At 36.1% G+C, this 21,604-nt stretch overlaps 1 protein-coding gene and 1 non-coding gene across 2 annotated transcripts; both read right to left on the bottom strand.

Annotated features, from left to right (window-relative positions):
- Window positions 1-13,007: 13,007 nt before the first annotated feature.
- On the bottom strand, window positions 13,008-13,155 carry LOC137720471 (small nucleolar RNA snoR135). The gene has a single exon (XR_011066524.2). It is a non-coding gene; the product is annotated as a small nucleolar RNA snoR135 (small nucleolar RNA).
- A 1,167-nt stretch (window positions 13,156-14,322) lies between these two features.
- Window positions 14,323-17,139, bottom strand: LOC137716843 (uncharacterized). Its single transcript, XM_068456214.2, has 9 exons — window positions 16,851-17,139; window positions 16,662-16,758; window positions 16,410-16,560; window positions 15,487-15,606; window positions 15,317-15,370; window positions 15,158-15,201; window positions 14,873-14,983; window positions 14,703-14,757; window positions 14,323-14,594 (listed from the first exon to the last, which is right to left on the bottom strand). Exons 2-9 carry the CDS (start codon window positions 16,752-16,754, stop codon window positions 14,578-14,580), a joined length of 645 nt encoding a protein of 214 aa, XP_068312315.2. The 5' UTR covers window positions 16,755-16,758; window positions 16,851-17,139; the 3' UTR covers window positions 14,323-14,577.
- Window positions 17,140-21,604: the final 4,465 nt, after the last annotated feature.

Here is a 21,604-nt window from a genome sequence, read left to right as displayed (position 1 = left end):
CCAATTCAATGAACTTAGGAAAATCTGAGAGTTAATTTGTGCAGTTCACGGTTAATTTGAGGCATTGTCATTCATGGTTTATAGGAATAATAACTGGAAATCGATTTGTATGCATATGTTTCATGTGTGGAGAAGAATCCTCTAGCTAGCTTTTCATCCAATTTTCGTACCAAACTTAATTTGTTTGTTCAATTTACTTGTTTTAAGTTAGAATTCGTCCAAATACCTCCCCCCTCATTGTTTTGTTGTTAGTTTAACTTAGTTTTCAGTTTTATAAGTTTAGTTTGTGTTGATTAGCATCCCTTCTAATCCTTAGAATAGAACAATCCTTACTTGCTCATACTACGATTGCATAATTTATAGGGTTTAATTTGTGTATTAGTTTTTACCACATCAAATTTTCGCACTGTTGCCGGGGATTAGCAAAATTGCTAATCTTCCCCTTAGTTTATGTTCATGTTTCTTTTGTGTTTCTGATTTTGTTTTGTTTTGTTTTCTTTATTTTAGGTACTAGTTTATGACTTAAAGTTCTCAACCTGTTCGTGATCATATATTGGAGTTTGACGACGATTTTGAACAAACTTTGAGAAGGAAGAGGAAGCAGCTATAATTCAATCCACCTAGTTCTAGTTCCGAATCTGAAATTGAAGCTGAAATTAAGACAGATTTGGAAGGAGAACAAGACATGGCTGTGGACAATCGAATCATTAAGGAACTTTCAGCCTCGGGTTTGGACAATGCCGTTCCTCTTTGCATCCAATACCCTAGGGCAATTCAAGGCAAAACCGATGAGTTCGAATTGAAGTCTAGCTTGCTACATCACATTCCCAAATACCATGGGCTGTCCATGGAGGATCCGAAGAAACATCTTAAGGAATTTGAAGTAGTATGCTTGAGTATGACACTAATCAATGTGGATAGGAATATTTTGAAGATGAAAACCTTTCCATTCTCTCTTATGGAGAAGGCTAAAGATTGGCTCTGTGAACTAGCACCTGGAACCGTTACTTCTTGGAAAGCATGAAGAAAGCATTCTTAGAGAAATTCTTTCCAACTTAAAGAGTCATTCTTTTGAGGAAGAAAATTAGTGGAATTCAACAAGGCCTGGGAGAATCATTTTCAGCGTACTATGAGCGTTTTTAAGACGTTTGCATTCTGCCCACAACATCAAATGAATGAAGAACTTTTAAATCAATATTTCTATGAAGGACTACTTCCACTTGAGAGACAAATGCTTGATGCTTCAGCGGGAGGTACCTTGGTTGACAAAACACCAGTTGCAGCAAAGATCTTAATAGCAAACTGAGCCTTGAATGCACAACAATGCGAAGGAGTTGGAGGAAGGGATTATACAAGGCCAAGCTAAGTTAATGAGGTAAGTGCTATTTCAGAACTTCAATATCAAATGGTTAATCTCTCTACTCTTATTTCACAGGTTGAGGAAGGATCTAAAGTGCAAAGTGCAAAGTGCAATCACTTGTAGCGTGTGCTCTATGTAAGGATACCCCACTGATCAATGTCCTCAATTAATAGAGAATGGAGGATGGGAAAGTGTCAATGTCGTGGGCTATCAAGGCCAAAATCAACCAAGGTATGACCCGTTTCCCAACACCTACAACTCGGGCTGGAAAGAGCATCCAAATATGAATTGGAGGGAACCTCAACAAACTCATCAACAAGGTGGATATAGACTACCTCTAGGACTCTATTAAAGGCCATTCGCACCATCACAACTTCCACCACAATATGCCTAACCAAATTTAGATTCGTCATTGGATAATGATAAACTTATTCAAGTACTAACTTCTTTAACTCAGGGTTTACAAAATCAAGCCAAGGAGGTGGGCGAATTGAAAAATCAAATAGGGTAGATGGCAGAATTCATGGGACAATTTAGAGAAGAAGGCAAACTACCTAGTTCAACCATCGTCAATCCAGAGGCAGGTTTTAAAACGGCTAAGGCTATTATCTTGAGAAATGGCAAAGAGGTTGGAACCAATCCAAAAACGTCCAAACAAAGCTGAAAAGAGGATGAACAACTGTTGCTTGAAGAAGAAGAGAAGGACAAAGCCACGGTAAGGGAAGAACAACCTTTGCCGCAACCCTCTAAACCTTCCACACCACCCAACTTAGGTAAGGTTGTTCCAAATTCAACTCATTCTAATCCTATTCCACCACATGTGCCTTTCCATCACAGTTTTATGCAATCTAAGAAAGAAGAGAATGAAAAAGACATCTTCGAGACTTTTAGGAAGGTCCAAGTCAATATCCAACTTCTTGATGCAATAAAGCAAGTTCCAAGGTATGCTAAATTCTTGAAAGAGCTTTGTACAACAAGGAGGAGGATTTCGAACAAAGAAGTGGTAAGGGTAAGTGAGAATGTTTCGACAGTTTTGCAACGAAAACTGCCACCTAAATGCAAAGATCCAGGTAGTTTCACAATCCCTTGTGTTATTGGTAATACCAAGTTTGAACATGCCATGTTAGATTTAAGTGCTTCCATTAATGTCATGCCATACTTTATTTATGCATCTATGAACCTAGGAGAGCTTAAAAATGATGGTGTTATAATTCAATTAGCCGATTGTTCTAATGCATATCCGAAAGGAGTTTTTGAAGATGTTTTGGTGCAGGTTAACCACTTGATATTTCCAGTAGATTTTTATGTGCTTGAGATGGAGGATTTAGCCCATTCTACATCATTGCCAATCTTACTTGGACGTTCTTTCATGAAAACAGCCCGAACCAAGATCGATGTGTTTAAGGGGACGTTGACATTGGAATTTGATGGCGATATCATTGATTTCAATATTTCTGAATCTATAAGGTACCGTATTGATGATCATTCGTGTTTCTATATTGATGTATTTGATTCTTTGGCGCAGGATTATCTTGAATCCCTAGATAGGGATGCCCTTGAAACAACCATTGCTCGAGGAATTAAACTCATCACTAATGGGGCCGAACCTAATCATGAAGAAAGTGGCGAGACGGTGGCTGCATTTGAGTCATTGCCATAATATGTTGGTAAGCCTCCGATCCCAATTCCAATTCCAGTTTCTGCTAACAAGTTATTACCTTCGATGATTCAAGCATCCACTCTTGAGCTTAAACCGTTACCAAATCATTTAAAGCCATTGGATAGACTTTAGTTGACATCAAGGGAATTAGTCCTACAACATGCATGCATCGCATACTTCTAGAGGAGGGGGCTAAACCAATTCGAGAGGCTCAACGATAACTCAACCCTCAAATTATGGAAGTTGTGAAAAAAGGAGATCATTAAGCTTCTTGATTGTGGGGTCATTTACCCAATTTCGGATATTCGTTGGGTTTCACCGGTTCAAGTAGTACCAAAGAAATCTGGAGACACTATGGTAAAAAATGCAGAGAATGAACTTGTGCTACTCATATCCAAATAGGTTGGAGAGTTTGTATTGACTATAGGAAAGTCAATGCCCCCACAAGGAAAAATCACTTCCCTTTGCCGTTCACTGATCAAATGTTTGAAAGGTTAGCCGATCATTCTTTTTATTGCTTTCTTGATACTTATTTGGGATATAATCAAATTGTTATAGCTCCAGATGATCAAGAAAAGACTACTTTTACTTGTCTGTTTGGTACTTTTCTTTATCGTCGAATGCCATTTAGTTTATGTAATGCACCAGCCACTTTTCAACGATGCATGGTAAGTATCTTTTTAGATTTTGTTGAGAAGATTATTGAAGTTTTCATGGATGATTTTAGTCTCTTTGGTGACTCTTTTGATGGTTGTTTAAATAATCTCACGTTGATATTGAAACGATGCATTGAAACTAACCTTGTTTTAAATTGGGAAAAATGTCACTTCATGGTAAAACAAGGCATAGTTTTAGGACATATAGTTTTAGAAAAGGGAATTGAAGATGATAAATCAAAAATAGATCTTGTATGCCACTTACCCTCTCCCATTTCGATGAGAGAGGTTCGTTCTTTCCTTGGACATGCGGGATTCTATAGATGTTTTATCAAAGATTTCTCGAAGATTTTAATACCCTTGTGCTGACTTCTACGAAAGGATGTGCCATTTGTGTTTGATAACGAATGTGAGAAGGTGTTCAATCACCTCAAAGAATTGTTAACTTTGGCACCTATCATTGTTCCACCAGATTGGAGCCTTCCGTTTGAGCTTATGTGTAATGCTTCAAATTATGCTTTAGGGGCACCGTAGCATGATATTGTCCGCTTTGGGCCCCGACCACGCCTTCACAGTTTTGTTTTTGGGAACACACACGAGAACTTCCCAGTGGGTCACCCATCATGGGAGTGCTCTCGCGCTCTACTCGCTTAACTTCAGAGTTCCGATAGAACCCAAAGCCATTGACCTCCCAAAAGGCCTCGTGCTAGGTAGGGATGAGAATATACATATAAGGATCGCTCCCTTGGACGATGTGGGATGTCACACACACTCTTGCAAAACTCCCAAAAACTCTCCAAACACTTTTCTCTCTAAATTCTGACTTTAGCATTGGAGGTTCTTCGGCCAAAGTACCCCCCCCCCAATTCATCGTGGGCGTGTGAGGCTTTTGGCCTTGACCTAAGGTATTATTTGTTTTGTAGGTCTAATTTTGTCCAAGAATAAGGAGGAAGAAATTTGCATCCACATTATCTATACTTCACTTTGAAGATTAATGAATATGCAAGAAATTCCTAAAATGTTGTTTTTTATATTTTTGGTATTTACATGTTCAATTCATTGAAATAGATGATTATCATTTAGTTTCCTTTATATTTGTTTTGATATATACTGTCAGAGCAAATTCCTGCTGCGATTGATTTGACGAAAACCTACTCACACAAAGAAAATAGACAAACTAAGTTAGACTAACACCAATGTGGTGTTAACCAAATGGCCTTCGATGTCTAAGTCGGGACGAATGTAGAAAGTAATAAGGGTGTGGTGAGAGTTCTTGATTACCGGAATAAAGTGGATGGTCTTGACCATTTATAGAGAACTGAGGAGTTAACCTTAACGTCTGGGTCCAAGTTCATTGAACTTGTTAATAGAGTATTACATAGTCTGCAGCCCAATGACGAAATATTCCTCTGAGCTTTTTGAAATATATTTTGGCGAGTCTTGCCATGCTAAGAGCCTGTAGGCATGTTTATTACATACCAAGGTAATCTGCATAGGATGCGTGGAGATCAACTTGCACCATTTGCAAAGAATGGCCAGAGGGAATGTTGATTGTGGGCTATAGCCTTCGTAGAGAATGTGGCTTCATAGTCAAGTTTGGTTAGCGGTCAGCATATTCCTTAAAAAGAATAGTAGTTATATTTGATAAATTATACACGTGGCGTGGTCTCATTAATCGGGATATTCTATGTTCCCATATATACAAAGACTCATTCGTCCAAGTAATGTAAAGATACATTAAACCTTTTTTAAGATGAGACAAGTGAAGTATGATAAATTACGGCATTATAAATTAAACACAACACATAAAAATTACTGTACATATATCAACTTCACAAGGTTACACGTTTGTCATATATATAGTATCCTTCATGCATGTTGGTGATCTCCCGAGTGAAAACCACTTCTAGATAATTATACAAGGCGAACAAAGATCCCTAAAAAAGATAGCTTTCAGAAGCTTGATATTTTTAAATTGTGCCGCATCAAATGAACTTTTACGGGAAAGAAGACAAATTCAACTGAAGACTCTAGAGATCGTTACAAGACAGCTCGACTGAGAAATAGTATATGAACCTTAGTTGAGAGATACAATCATGATTTTGAAAGGTCTCCAAGTCTAAATATAAAACAAAACGATACCAAGGCAAGACATGAGAAGAATTCTTAACTTGCAACGTACTAGATGATATGGTTGATAAGTCATGAACGCCGCACCAGAAATGCTAGTACAAGTTTTCGTAGTTAAATTTGTTTTTTTGGGGCGCGGGGGGGGGGGGGGGGTAATGTTTAGGGAGTCTTCTTGCATGTGAGCAACAGTAAGTAGAAGAGTCGGCATTACATTCGTTCATTTACCCTAATAATTTCCTTTCTCTGCTATTCCTATTCAGCCTATTCTACCATTCACTAAGCAAAAACAAACTATATTATCTGTTTAAACAGCTGGTTAACCCAGTTTCAATTTACCTCCGAGCAACTGGGAGCCGAGAGTTATTATAATAACAGTGAAATTAGTTTCAGTTTGAACATTGAACTCCGAACGTATCCTTTACATAATTTCACGACGTGTTTTTTTGTTTAGACACCTAGCTGTGCCTCTCGACTACCATAATAATAAATAATAAGCAAATTAAATTTAAAACATAAAGATATATAATAACAGTGAGCCCCTAACACTTAAGCCTGGTTTGGCATTGAGGTGATTCTGAAAAAAGCTGGTATCAAAAAAAGCTGAAAGCTGTTTTTGTGTTTGGTAAACATTCAACTTCAGCTTTTTTTCACAGTTTTGGATGAAAAAAAGCCAAAAACAAGAAGCTGCAAAAACCAGCTTTGAAAAACTGGTTTTTTTCACATCTGTTTTACATAAAAGTTTACCAAACACTCTGCTGCTTTATTTCACAGCTGCTTATTTTCACAGCACAGCAAAAACAATTTTTTTTTCAAAGTACAGCAATATCAAAGCAGCCTTTATGTCCTCTAATTCTTAATTTGGAAAATGGTGGATGTGTGCGGCCATATGTCGGAGAAAGGCAACAGCCATTACCCAAACATGAGGATGAGGGGAGACAAACTCGATCTCCCTCCCTCCCACTCGATCTCCATAATTAAATACTTTTCGTGCTGTAATTATTGTTTCATCCACCCAACGAAGATTTATGGCATCATTATACAAAGAGATCGAAAAGCAAGTTGACCCTTTCATTATGCTGTCTAATTAGCTAGGGTTTGGTTTTCCAGGCTTTTTATAATCCATGTAGGGTGGCTTTGGTTGGACGCAGTTATTCAATCTCTTCCTACTTCCTACTCGCTATAGTTTGGCGACATTATTTAGATTTGGATGCATATATAGCAAAATAATTGTCTAGAAGTAGTTTTACAATTATGGTTTTTTTCGTAAAGGAGTGAGTAAAAAAGGGTTACTATTAACAGTAGTGGAGTCAGAATTGTATGTGAAGAGGAGGGGGAGCCTTTTCACACAAGCATTATGGATGCATGCATGGCTTAATGAGATTAAGAGTACTAAAAAAGAGACATGCGTGTACATCTCAAAGTGACATAATAATAAGGTCAGACTCACACTCACACTCACGTACACTAGCAATATTCATTCACGACGTGCTTTGCACCCTTCGTTTTGCGACGTCAATAATTAGATTAAGCAAAAAACGTGATTAGCACAGCCTGATAACAATAACTAGAATACTGGTTGGGAGAATTGAGAAGCTTATCCTACAAATTACACAAACCCAACACTCCAAATACATATGGTAATGAGAGTGTGTATGTGTGGTCTCTCAAGTCTTTTAATTAATTAATTAAATAAAAGGGGTGAAGTTTGGTACGAGTTTGAAACGATATTAAGCGGTGCTAAATGTGGTGTAGGAGAGCTCCATTTCATTCCCAACATTAGGTTCCTCTTCTGGGGGACACTTTCTATTTCTATATTCCATTTTCTTCATCTTGTTCTATTTGCTGTCCATTTGTCATTCCCTATAATATTATTTACGTGATCTATCATATTCAGGATGAAAAATATCCAGAGACATCCAGTACATAAATGTCTATAATTTGTCTAACTGCGGCTTACTTGTTCATTCAGTTTTCCTACCTAAGAGCTAGCCTTTTCATTATTTTGACGAGGATAATGCGAGGTACATTAAAATTTTAAATCAAATTTGCAAATCAAATGATGTGCTACAAAAAAGAAGTAAGCATGTTAGCTAACATTTAAGTAATAATTCAATTATTAACAATCATATCATTTGGTTTATAAAATTTAGGCTAAATAGCCAAAATAATCCTTGAGATTTGCATAATCAATAGAAATGGTCACTAAGATTGAAAATCAATAGAAATGGTCAATGAGATTGATTTTTTTCACTTTAGAAGAAATGACAATATTATTTGGTTCTATTTAATGCATGTCATAATTTGTTTTTTCGTTCATACACAAATTTAGCTAAGTTGACTATAAATAATACACTTCACCGCTTACACTCAAGCTTCAATCCCACTCCTTATGGATTAAATAAATCTAATATAATTATTTTACCGTCTGTTAAAAAGAAAACTTTAACTATCTGAATAATATGAGGTGGTATTCTTCATAAAAAATAAAATAAAATAATATGAGGTGGTATTGAATTCCGGAAAAGACATTCATCCGTAGAATATGTTGATGTTGAGGACAAATAGCAGCAGACAATGAAAGAGCGTGCGAATAGGTTAAATGTTTGTGGTGGTTTTGTTTTTTGGTCTTTGTGGTTGATACATGAATTTTGTGCTTTGTTGCTGTTCAATTTTATGGGACCTCATCCACGTCCAAGTCACAGTTACTATCACATCTATAAGCTAGGGTAGGATATCTTTATAAAACTACCCTTATGGGCTTCTCCATATTTTGTCCCGCATTTGGCATGTATCTAATTGCATTCTCCGAGAGTTTGTAGGGTTAGGGGTATACTTGAAGGTGAAGGAAGTTGAAGGTCTATGTAAAATTAATTAGCAATATGGAATGGTATCTCAACTTCTAAGCATGTGTAAGGTTTTTGAAATTTCTGATGTGAAGTTTGCACTCTCAACACATTACATCACGTGTGACATTATTAACGCAGAAACAACACATATAGATGATGTGGAACACATGAACCATATGTCTCAACACGTAAGTTACATACTTTGTTACCATGAAATAATTTGAGATTCTATGATAAAACAAACTGGCAATATGATGAATAATACTAGTCCAACTTGTTATAAGTTCATACAAAATCTCTTCAGTGAAGGCTTGAGTTATATTAGTAATTTTCAGTTGCCCACTAATTTCCTACCATGGTGAAGGCTTTTGTAGTTTGTTATTTGCTTACTAAAGAAAGTTAAAGGCACCAACTTTGATACAAAAATTTATACTTGTTATACTTGCAAGAAGGGCAGAGTGGTGCTAATTTCCTACTTGGGGAAAGGAAGGATGTATTAAGGTTGATTTGTGTAGCTTGCTACATTTTACCAAACGTTAGGAAGCACTTCTAAATCCCACCTTTATTAAAGTAATTTCTTATTTAAGAACAGTTGAATGAGCGATGGGGTACTAATTAACTTCTATTTCCAGAAAGACTTTGTGGGAGTACAAAAGACTTCTAGTGTGATCTTTATTTACAGATATTTTTCCACATAAAGTTGCTAGTTATTAGTACGAAGGGTTGTTGGTTTGATACGTTACCTTTTTTTTTTTTTTTTTAAATACAAATATATAATTTATGTTAAGGCGGTGGGAGATTGACTTAAGCTACACAATGGGTCAACTATAATAATTGGTATCGATCTTATCATTCACAAGAATTGAACCTAAAACTTTTTACATAAAGTGAACTAAAATATCACTATATTGCATTACTAAGTAGTAATTTACTCCTTCATTGTCGTGTACAGAAAATACCCTATATTATTCCTCTCAAAAAATAAAATCTAAACTTTTGCCTTCCTCTCTCCTACCTACAACTTCAGTGGTAAGAACATTGACTAAAACCCTAGCAATTCTGATGATGGTATATGATTTGCATGGACGCCAAACCCTAGTCTAGAATATTCACGCAATTGCGTTGCACCAAATGTATGAAATCCAAGAGTTAGATAAGTTTCTCCATCAGTAAAGAAACATCACAAGTCATCTCCGTACAAAACTTGCCTTTAAATTTGTCATATGGTATGAGAGGTTTCTCGAGTCGAATACAGAAGAATCCCACAACATATCGACCCACCGACCATATATTTTGAAAAAGATAGCTTCAAAATCCCATAATTTTAATTTTGGCGACCTGTGTCCCAACTGTTGATACAGCATGCTAACAATAATGTTCAACGGATCTATCCATCCATTTTCCCATGGGGATTATTGGTAGTCGGTCCAATTATTCTGATATCAGGTAGTTCATGAGTATAGAACATCAACTGCTCTTCTGAAAGTGGGTTTTGGGGACATGAAAGGCATGTAACATGCATTCATCGAGGGAAAAGGCAACACCATATGGTTTTGTTGCTAGATTTTGAAGATTTTCAGGAAAATGATGCTACATGGGATAATATTATTTGGAAATTTCAACGGATATATCATTTAGGTGTACAAAGTTAAGAAAACAATAATACCAATTGGTTTTAGGACAATTTTGAAGCATGGGGGATTGATTATGGATTTAACTTCGCTGCTAGAGAATTTAGCAGCAGCAGTTGCTGCTGAATTTGCAACAGCCAAGTCCAGTTCATTGATTATTATGGTTATGGTTACACTATTCAGTAAATACTTATCTTGATATTTTTGATAAACGACAAAAAAATTATTTGAATATACATTGCATGGATTATCCTGTTCTAGTAAATTTGTCCACCAAAGTTGTATTAATACATTGCATGGATTATCCTGTTTTTTATATTAACAATGTGTTTGAGTAAATCTTCAGCTCCTAATAAACGGATCGTGAAGATCATGATGTCCCTTTTACATCGCGAATGATCGTGAAATCAAAATATGGACCATATGAAGATGGATATATATGAATAGTTCTGGTTCACGTAACATCTGTCCATGCTAACCATTTATAAACTAAACGTGGACCACTTCTATATAAAGATGAATATACATTTCACGTAACAATAGTCCATGCTAACCAAATATAAGTTGAACGTGGATCACTTTAAATTAGGCGTATATTGTAGCAGCTAAGCACCACCTCACCCCTAATCCTTTGAGTAGCGATTGAACGGGACGATTATCAAAGGATGCCAAATCTGACACCGATTTATTTTTAATTTATTTAATAAAACAAATATAGAGGTGCATAACTCCATGGACCACCCCAGGGCAGCCCAACATTTCCATTCCCAGTTCAGAATTATTCGGAATGGAGTAGGATTCTCTCCCTTCTTTTTTTTCTTTCCCTTCCCTCTTTTTCTATATGAACAATTGCTGTTAAGTCACGTTAACATCTTATATTAATTTTTTATAGAAAGAAAAAGACAAAATATAGAATATGAGAGGAGGGTAAGGAAGGATATGGAAAGAGGAGGGAAGCGAATCCTACTCCATTCGGAATAGGCCTTTAGCCTGCCGTTGTCTAGCTCTCTGGCTATGGGCCTACCCACACTTCTGCAACAACCAATCAAATACTACCCTCTCTTTAAGACAAAGGACATTTTGGAGGAGGGAAAATTTTAAATCTCGATGGCAAGGGTAAATGCTTTTGGTTACCGGTGGACATTTTGAAATCGAAAATTGAAATGGAATAGACTAAATTAGACTGCACTAAATGGTTCATTTTTTACAGTTTTGAAACCAAATTGCAAACTAAATAACTTTAGTTCCTAATAGGAACTGAACAACAAACTAAAAATGATTTCATTTCCTAATTTTTGAAACCGAATTGAAAACGAACTGAGAAGTTTAATATAACTTTTTTTTAATTTAATCCCTAATTAGGTATTGGGGTAATTGGTTATTTGGTTTAGTCTATACATTTAGCGTGGACTCAACCATATCATAACATGCCTAGACTATTTGAAGAGTTGATACCAATTCAAGTCTTGACAACACACATACATCTCCTCCTCTCACATCCTCTACTGCCCCGTCCTTTTCGTCTCTTTCATTCATTCATTCTGCCCTATCATATAGTCACACTGCAAATCATGACCAATCCCAACCAATCTCCAAACGAAACGCTCCTCGTCCTCAGTATGGTGATCATGAATTTTTTTTTTATAATTGATTTGTATTAATGCTATAAAGCATTTAGTTTGCAAGTGACTAAGTTTTGGACTATTGAGTTTGTTTGAATGTTGAACACTTTTGTTGATATCAAATTTTTAATAGGCCCACAATTTAGGCCCAACCCGAAAAACAAAACCATTTGAAACCAAAACGGACCAAAACCAAATGGTTCAGTTCCAATTCACATTGTAAAACCAAACCGAAATAAATTTCCATTTTACTCCAAAACCGCACCGTATCAAACCATACTAGTTCTGGTTCACTTGTAGTTCGTCATTCTATTTGATTTAGAAGTTACTTGGACGTGCTTTTTAAATGATTGAAAACGTTTTTAAAAAAAATATTTTTAGGTTCAAAAAACACTTTAAGTGCTTTCTACAAGAAGCACCAGTTATGTACTTCTTTAAGAAGCAATTTAAGGTGTTTTCCAGGATTTATTAGTATTTTTACCAATGATTGTTTCCAAAAATATTTTTACAATTATTTTAAAAACACATTCAATCGAACTCTTAGTCAATCTCATGGTTACAATTTGATAAGGAGTGAAAATAAATTCACGTTCAACTATTGTTAAATATTTTTTGGTCGAGTATAGACCAATGCCCAGAAGATAGCAAACCAGTCTGCATCAAATATGTTAAAATAGGCCCAATTATAAGAACAATATATATGCTCAAATCCAAGTCTTCTTCCAATGTGGCCCAATAGGCCCTGTCTTTGCAGTTCAACCTAACCCAAAACCCCTAAATTGCGAGCATTTTCAATATATTTTCCATAATCACCTTTCCAGCAATTTACCATTCCTACAAAAATAAAAGGAAAAAAAAAATATCAATATTACCCGTTTAATACTCGTGTTTTTGTTAATTGTATTTAAGAAACTCTTTGATCCAGATTTGAGCTTCAATAATCACAACGAAAACAGAGAGAAACCCAAATTCTAGAAACAATTTCAAGCTAATATAGCCTATAAATTCAATTTTAATCATACAAAAACATGGAATAAAAAAGTAACAAATGAATCAAAACCCAGGAACCTTAATTACAGAGGGTTAATAAAAGAAAAGAAAGGAATATGGGGAAGATGATTGTTGAATTTTCAACAGGCGGATGAAGAACAACTGCCCACCTTCCCCTTTTGATTTGATGTTGCAGGGAACTCTTTCGGATCAGAGTGCATTGATTCTAGCACTACGCCGATACACACAATCCCTGCTTGCTTTTTATATCATATTTACTCATCAAACTCAAACAAAAATACATTTATAAAAACAAATCACAGAGGATTTTGCAGGCTCACACGGAGAGTAGAAGAGGAGGAGGATGAGAGAACGAGAGTGTGCGGCCTGTATATATAGGAGGTGAAATGCAAAGCAAATCACACTAGGGTTTTGTGGCCCATGTTTGATTTACCAAAATATCCCTTCAAATCCATTTTGTGGGCTTTCATTTTCAGTTACCCTAAGTCCAGCCCGGTTGTCCCGAATTATTTCTTACTGTTTATTCCACAAGGACCAATACTTGGACATGTTCTTATATGTAAACAAGTCATTTCTCATTATATAAAGATATGACATCATTTCATTGTACGAACGTCATAATTAAAATCGATTCTTCTCTTTATCATCCTCTTAAGGTTGTCTACGATTTGGAGACCATTATATATGGTAACAAATAACATCCTCATGATGAAATGTCAATTTGTTTAATTTATGTAAGGAGTTAAGCAATGTTTGTCAAGAAAGATCAATACCTCGTCTTGAAATGATATTTTTTTAAGGAAATTCATAGCATTTTATCAAAACTTTGTGTGCAGAAAACTTTCATCTTTGTGTTTTAGTAAGTTATACAAGTTCTATTGCAAATGGTGCTTCATCATTGTAACATAAAGTAATCGTGTTTATGCACTCCAAAATTTGAGTAGTATAAGGTTAATTATACTTTCACTCTGGCAATTTGGGGCCGTAACGATTTGGTTTCTTCTTTAAATCCCGCTTAATTATCTAGTTAACTGTTTTTTTATGTCTCACTCCGTGAACTCATTGGTGCCATGTGAATTCAAGATGGACCTAAATACGATCACTATTCTTGCTTATTAAGCCATACACATGCAATGGCAAGATCCCAAGCGGACGTAGACGTCGGAGAAAAGCTTCTCCAATTCCCGTGCCGTCGAAAGTTGTTCGACATAGGAAGATAACCAGGTTGACGGCAAGCGGCGCTGTTGTTTGGGCGAGGTCTTCAGAGGCCGATCCTAAAGCAGTGGGGCTAGATTGGACTCAGAGGAGTAGTTTGAAAACAGCCTTACCAAGCACTGACTTCGATTTTTTATGTTCTCGGAGTCTAAAAACTTGGATTCAAGAGCAAACTACAAAAGAGTAGAAACTCAAGAAAATTACCCCGACTTCCATCAAATCCTATTTTCTATCTGTAATTGTCTACGACAATACACAACGTCAATGCATGACCGATCTGGTAAACACTAGAAGATCCAAAATAAAGCTGTAATGTTGGCAGACTAAGACATCGTTTACTCGAAGAACAAGACGTTTGTACCAAAAAATTAGTAACTGATTGCACAGCCATACCCCATTTGATCGAAGAGAAATGAGATGAACACATCGTATGCAACACCTTCTCACTATAAAAGGGGTTCATCTGCATCATTAAAACCAAAAGGGTAAGCTTATTAGTAAATTCACAAGCTCAATTATTCCATGCTATAGTGTGATAAAAATTGCAGTGGATCAGATGAATGGTTCCTACCGTCACCGTCATCTTCCATATTATAATCATCTTCATCATCATCAACATCAAAGCCCTGCAAGACAACGAATGAACATAAACATATACAACGAATGACCATTTTGAAGTGATTAGTATAGATGATTTAAAAATCTAATAAACATATAAGACCCAATATTTCTTTTACGAACCTTATAATAATCATCATCACTAAAGTCCTCCTCCTCTTGTTCCTCCTCCTCTTCATTTTCATCTTCATCCTCACCTTCACCTTCTTTCTTTTCTTTTGTATCATTTTGGCCCTACAAAGGAGAAACGTTATTGGCAAAGAAAGTTAATGCGTACAAAAATTAAACTACCAATGATAAGAAAAATCTTTAGAACACATATAATAGATTCTTTTCATAAACAAATGTTGATACAGTGATCTTTGACCCAAAGTATTGTAGTTAGAGAGACTAAAGACTTTCTCATACCTGACGCTGCTCGAGCTTTTCAAATAAATCCAACTTCTCCAGCCCTGTTAGAGCGATATTTTTAATCAGTTATGTTCAAAATTCCTAAAGAACAGAGAAAAACACAAAAACATATGATAGAAGACAGCACAAAAAGGAAAGCATCTAATCTCATAAGACCTGAGTTAGGATTCCATCGAACTCTCTTTCGACCTGGCTGCTGCACCCTTGAACCTGATACACCATTGCATCAGCATGAATGTAAAAAGCATGAAGACAACATAAAACAAAATATAGCATTCTGAATACTGTTCCAATTTTTTTTTAGTATGGCTATTTAGAGTAGAGACCTCCAGTCAGTTCTTGAGGAAATCCCTTGAGCTCCAATATACTAAAAAGAGAACCGCGTCTTATCGTGGTTTTTGGCTTTCTTCTGTCAGAATATCTTTCTACATCTTCGTTTTGCCTTTCTGCAACCACATGTTCAAGAAGTATATATTATCAAACATAACCTGCTATGATTACAAAACAAGCCAAAAAATGATTAAGAATCAAATCAGAAGTAATACGGTATTCGAATAAAATGCCAGTACGGACCTATATTTTTAACGAACTGACAGGTTGTAACTTGTAGGCATAAAGAAAAGTATAAGCGTTCACATGTCGGATATAATGCAACTATAGCAAAAATCAGCTTAAAACATGTATTGTGAACACGAAATAGGAGCAATGCCGCTTGCAACAAATATCCTTTTGAGGACAACGAATGTTACAAATTATTGTGAATTATGAATCTTCTTTGATTAAACATTTGATGATTGTGTGCCACTTTTCATAATGGCCACAAACAGAAGAAAATGTGTTGTTTTTGGAAGGGATGCGTGAACTTCTCCCTACATCTTACTATAAAATCTTGATGAGATCAATTTCACATTCGTTATAAATATGTATTCATCTCCAACCATATCCATATTGTTTGACAATATTTTAAGATCAAAGCTTTCCAACACATCTGTGCGAATTGCATCGGAACTACGTATACAGAAGTTTACCCGTACACACCATACAAGCATCTCTACAGCGTTGCTAATCTATTTAACGAGTTGAAACATACCAGAACAACGAAAATGCTCTCCGCAACATCAAAAGAATGACCATGATCCATATCTTATCGAGAGAAAGAAAGGGAAATACACATGCTTCATAGATTGCTTGTTCCACTATCATGCATAAATGAAAAAGAATAATGGACTCCAAAGAACATCATGCTAACCATTCGAAGTGCTTTGCTCAAGATAATAAGGAGAGTCTTTCCAAATTTTTTGGAATTTGCGAGTTTGATTGATTAAGTTTTCTTCCTCAATAACAGCGTCTGTTTTTTGCTGTAGATCAGATATACCTTTGGAAATAGGCAAATCAATGTCCTGCAAGGAAAAGCTTCGACGTTAAATATGGAAAGCCTCTAATTCAGGGAAACCTAGCAAACTGCCAAACATATGCAAAAACTGCAGCAACAAAAGCCCACAGGAAAAAGCACAAAGGGCTCTTGCTTAGCAAAGCCAAAACCGCCACCACCCGAAAATCCACCGCGTCCGCGGCCGCGCCCTCTGTATGCCATTGAACTTCACATACAAATGCAACCAGGAATTACTCAATAGACATTAACGCAAAAAAAAAAAAAAAAAGAAAGGAAAATTCGGCAAAATAGTATTACCAATTTCTGCAGAAGCAGTGACTCCTGAGAAGGGAGAAGTTCGACTCTACCGCGGGAGGCAAGATTTATGTCGAAGACAGAAGAGAAAAAGGAGGCAGCAACTATTGAGAGTGCGATATGGGCTTGATTCACTCTCCTTTGATTTGATTTGGGAGCTGAGCAGAGAAAACGAAGAGAGTGGTTGAGAGAAGAAAAGACAGAAGTGAGACAAAAATAAAAGAAAGATGAGGGAACAGCCTATTGGTCCTTAAACCATTTAATGGACTTTAATCATGTATTGGGCTGTAACAAAAGTAACTTATATGGCCTTTAGGAATTAATAGGAGGGAGCGAGGGTTAGAGTTTTCCCCTTCAACCTAATGTGTCTCGTGTTCAAATTATCTCTCATTTTTTGTGTGTAATTTATAGTATTATTACTTGTATTAAAACAAGTTGGGAGGTTTGAACCGTGACACAGTGAGTTAAAGAAAGGGCTTTATCAACAAGGACAATCCACTATTTGCTCTTGTCTGTGCTTACAATTAATTGATTACTTCACAAATCTTACATTCATAAGTATAGTATGTCATTTGGTAATGTCTGTCAATTTGGGAAAAAATAATTACAACACAATGACCGAGACTTTGTTCTTACTTTTGTATTTACAAGAGACATTGTACTTTAACAAAATCTCGAGGGATTCAAATTCAAAGGCACAGAGAGAGCACATCAGATCTAGTTAATATAACATATTAACAAGTTGGCTACTAAATTTGGGAATAATTTTCGCAATTAATTTTTGTAGAACAATTACACCACGAAACCTTGTTATTAAGGTTTCCCATTTAAATTTTGTAGAACAATTCATAAAGTCTAGTGGTATGATTTTCGCTTAAGGGTGTGAGAGGGTCCGAGTTCAATCCTCAGCGGCTCAGCTCCCACCCACTCGGCGTTTGAAAACATGTAAAACCATTGGCTTGCTCATGAAAGACCACCACTTCTAAAATTTTGTGCTTTGCCATTTCAACTTTTTGTATTTCATATATCCTACATTCCACTTATAATTTTTATAATTAATATCCTTGTTTTTTTTTTTTATACTAGCCTTTATTCACGTCCTCATTTTCTTTTCTTTTTTTTTAATCAAGGGTGTTATGAGCCTCTAAAGTCCTTTTATAAATATGGAAATATCTTGTGTATGACACATAAGACTCATTATCTTTTCTAAACTAAAAGAACACTAAATTGATATCCAAATTTTCTGAAATTAATTAGGAAACCGAAATAATGAAAATAAAGGCAACAATTATTGAAAATTGAAGAATCTGAAAAAAAAGGAACATAACCATAGCAGATTCTTATGTCTTCTTCATAATTATTGATAACCATTTTTTTCAAAATCCAGATATTGATCCAAAACGCCCATTAAATAACAATAAGAAAGATGGCCAGGTCTCCTTGCTGAGCTGTAAAGAAATGAAATGAAGCTTTTTAGAAGGAAAATAGAACATGTACTTGAAATACAACGTACCTCTCCTCGAATTCTCGGACTTTTGTTGTTGAGCACATCGACATGCTTCACCTGCGCATGTAAGAAAAGATATGGACAAAATGTAAATTTAACAATTGGGTAAATGAAGAGAAGAAATTCAATTTGGGAAAACCGGAAAAAAGACAAAGGAAGATGAGTATATGGTAATAAGATATATACATTAATTCTGCAAGACAAACACCATATAGGCATGATTTTTCACACAGATAACGCAATAATTATCTAAAACGAAAAGTAGCACAACTTTTCTAAAATGATAGGTAAGTTTTGGCGTATTTTGAGACAATTGCATAGACCCTTAACTTGCATCAGAACACCAACTCGTCCCTTCAAGCTTTGCACGCTTATTGTCTGATGACAAAGAGAAGTTAGATGGTTCGCATTACACGTCCCCCATCTCCCCCCCCCCCCCCCCCCCCCCCCCCCCCCAACACCACCCCCCGGCGCCCCCGCTTCTTTTTCGTAGATGGTTCGTGTTCCTCTTTTGCTTTTGGCTCGGATAGTAAATGACGTGAAGTCAGGTACTGCTACAAAATTTGAACTGCCTTTCCGCACTTTTCCCAATTGTTCTTCTGCGCCTTCTTTAGAGTTTTAAAGAAAAAGTCTGCATCGGGCGGTAGATCGAGAGAAAAGTCCGTTGAGAGCAGTTGCTTGTTACGGTCAGACTTTGGATCTATGGTTGGGAATTTACGCAATCACTTAGTTAAGAGCCTTTCTACTTCCTCCTGGATCTGCCTCTGCTGGGGCAATGGTGCCATCGACTGTCCTTGGCAATGGTCTGCAGATTTGTGATGCTCTTCACGGCAGTCTGCTTGTCTGTATTGCGACTACAGTAAACGTCATTCTTCTCTGGTTGGCGACTGCGCATTGTGTTGGTTTCCAGTTGATCTTGAGCCTAAAATTTTCTACTTTTTCCTGGATATGCCTCTGCTAAGGCGGTGGCGCCTCTGGCAGTCTAGTCTACAAATCTGTGCTGCTCTTTCAGAGGTTTGCTCGTCCGTGTTGCAGCTGTAGTACACTTTGTTCATCGTTGGCTGGCGAGTAGGCTACTCGTGGTTGCGCTCAGTATTGAGTGTCAGTTGAACGTGAGCCTGAATGTCCTTGAGTTCTTCACATTCCCCTTGTTGCCTGTTTTGGTGTGAGGTGGGAGGAACTCCTTACAAGCCAAGTCGCCAGTGGACACAGCACCTGAATTCAGGCCTTGAGTGTTCGTCAAAGTGTGGACTCAACCGTGAACGTGCACGTGCCTGTGGGCCAAGCGAGAATGAACACTGCTCGCGCACTAAGGCAGGAGAAAATGTGTCACTTCCTGATCTTGAGATAAGTCCAGGATTGACACATGACATCATCACATAACTTTTCATCTTTCATGCCCCACCTCCGAGACATGATCAACACACGAATCAATGTGTCAATAGTGTAGTAATTTTTCTTTAAGCATATGGTTACATCTAACCTCTGTATTAGACTACTTACGTACCCTAAGACGGGATCAAGTCATTCGTAGTTCACCAACCATTCCTCTCATTACTGCAATGCATGATAAGGATTCCATCTTATATATACATACATATACATACATATATATACATACATATACGTACATATACATACATTTACATACATATACATACATGTACATACATATACATACATACATACATATATATATATATATGTGTGTGTGTCTATATATATATATATATATATATATATATATATATATGCAAGCCGTAATCAAACCAATAAATATCCAACAAAACCAATAGTTCAGTTCTTATCCAAGTGATCCAATGATCTGCACGCATTCAAGTAGCATCCAACTAGAGTAATCCAATGAGATAAATAATATAACATTTCACGAAGTTAAATATAATCAATTTCCATAAAAATATGTCGTATTTTCACTACCTGGATTCCTAAGCATTGTTCTTAGTTACTAACACAAGGATTACATAGCAGCTGCAGCAGCATATGAAAAAGATTTACGAACGTAAAGGCTATTTTGGTGTAGTTCAAGAACATGCATGCTTATGCATAAATATACAAATATGTATTACACAACCTGAATAAGTGAAGAATGCATATTTACATATACTTACATAGATATAAAATGATTTGGAAAAATAGATATTAATAACAACTATCACCAGTGTGAAAATATATGTATAAAATAGGTTGTGAATTGCAGTGGATATAGGTATACTTTTTACAAGAAAAGTGAAATATGTGTAGGAGAAATTATAAATGCCTCAGTACATAAATACATTGTCACATAATTGTATAAGAAAATGGTTCTTTTGGTACCACATACGTAACCTTATCAAGTGGTTTAAACACAAACTCAATATAGATAAGTAAACTATAAATAAAATTGTGAGAAGAATGAACATTGCAAAAGCAGCAGCCTCATCTCCATAAGAGTCGCAGAAAAACAGTTTTAGTCAACCAAGATTAAGCCCAATTTTGAACACCCATAACTATAACAAATGATGCAAACTTACATGGGATTTGAAGCTTGTTTTAAGTACATTAAGAGCATATAAGATTTGTAGGAAACAGGGTTCTAACTTGAAAGTGATGCAAGATGCAAAAAGAGCCTCGAAACTGGAAACCCAGTATTTGTTGCTGTCTGGAAGCTTCGTGACTCAAGTTTGTACATGGTTTTAACATATCAAAACTCAACATAATTAAGTGAAATCAAATAGGCTTTGATCATGGACATGTCTAGTTTCAAAAACACATATTAATGGATCAAAAGGAATCCATAAGGACATAGAAACAAAGAGCCAAATAGGCTACTTGAAAGTTGAAACATAGTTTTTCTAAGTTCCCTGCAACTTAGAACCCATACTCTTCTAATCCAAGTATACCTTCAGAATACTTCCGTACAATTCAAAATCATGTTTACAACTTTGATTTCAATTATACTGAATAATTAACAAAGAATTGAATTTTTTTACCCAAAACCTAAAACATGATATTTCGATCAACACACCCAATGTATAACATTAAAAGTAATAAGAAAGATTGATACAAAGCAGCTACGGAAAGAACAAAGAGAGCTGGGAATTGTTACCCATGTTGCAGGTCAACAAAAGGAATCATACTTTCGTTATGGTTCTCTTTGCTTCTTCGGACGTCGTTTTCTATACTTCCATTCTCCCATTTTCTTTGCTTCAAAAGTTTGCATTTTAACAAAAAAATCATCCTATAATTTTAT

The sequence above is a fragment of the Pyrus communis genome, chromosome 15 (assembly GCF_041283825.1).
Source record: "Pyrus communis isolate YQ-2024b chromosome 15, ASM4128382v1, whole genome shotgun sequence".
Taxonomy (NCBI): Eukaryota; Viridiplantae; Streptophyta; class Magnoliopsida; order Rosales; family Rosaceae; genus Pyrus; species Pyrus communis.
Note: the sequence above shows the minus strand (reverse complement) of the source record. Positions and strands in the feature narration are given on the sequence as shown.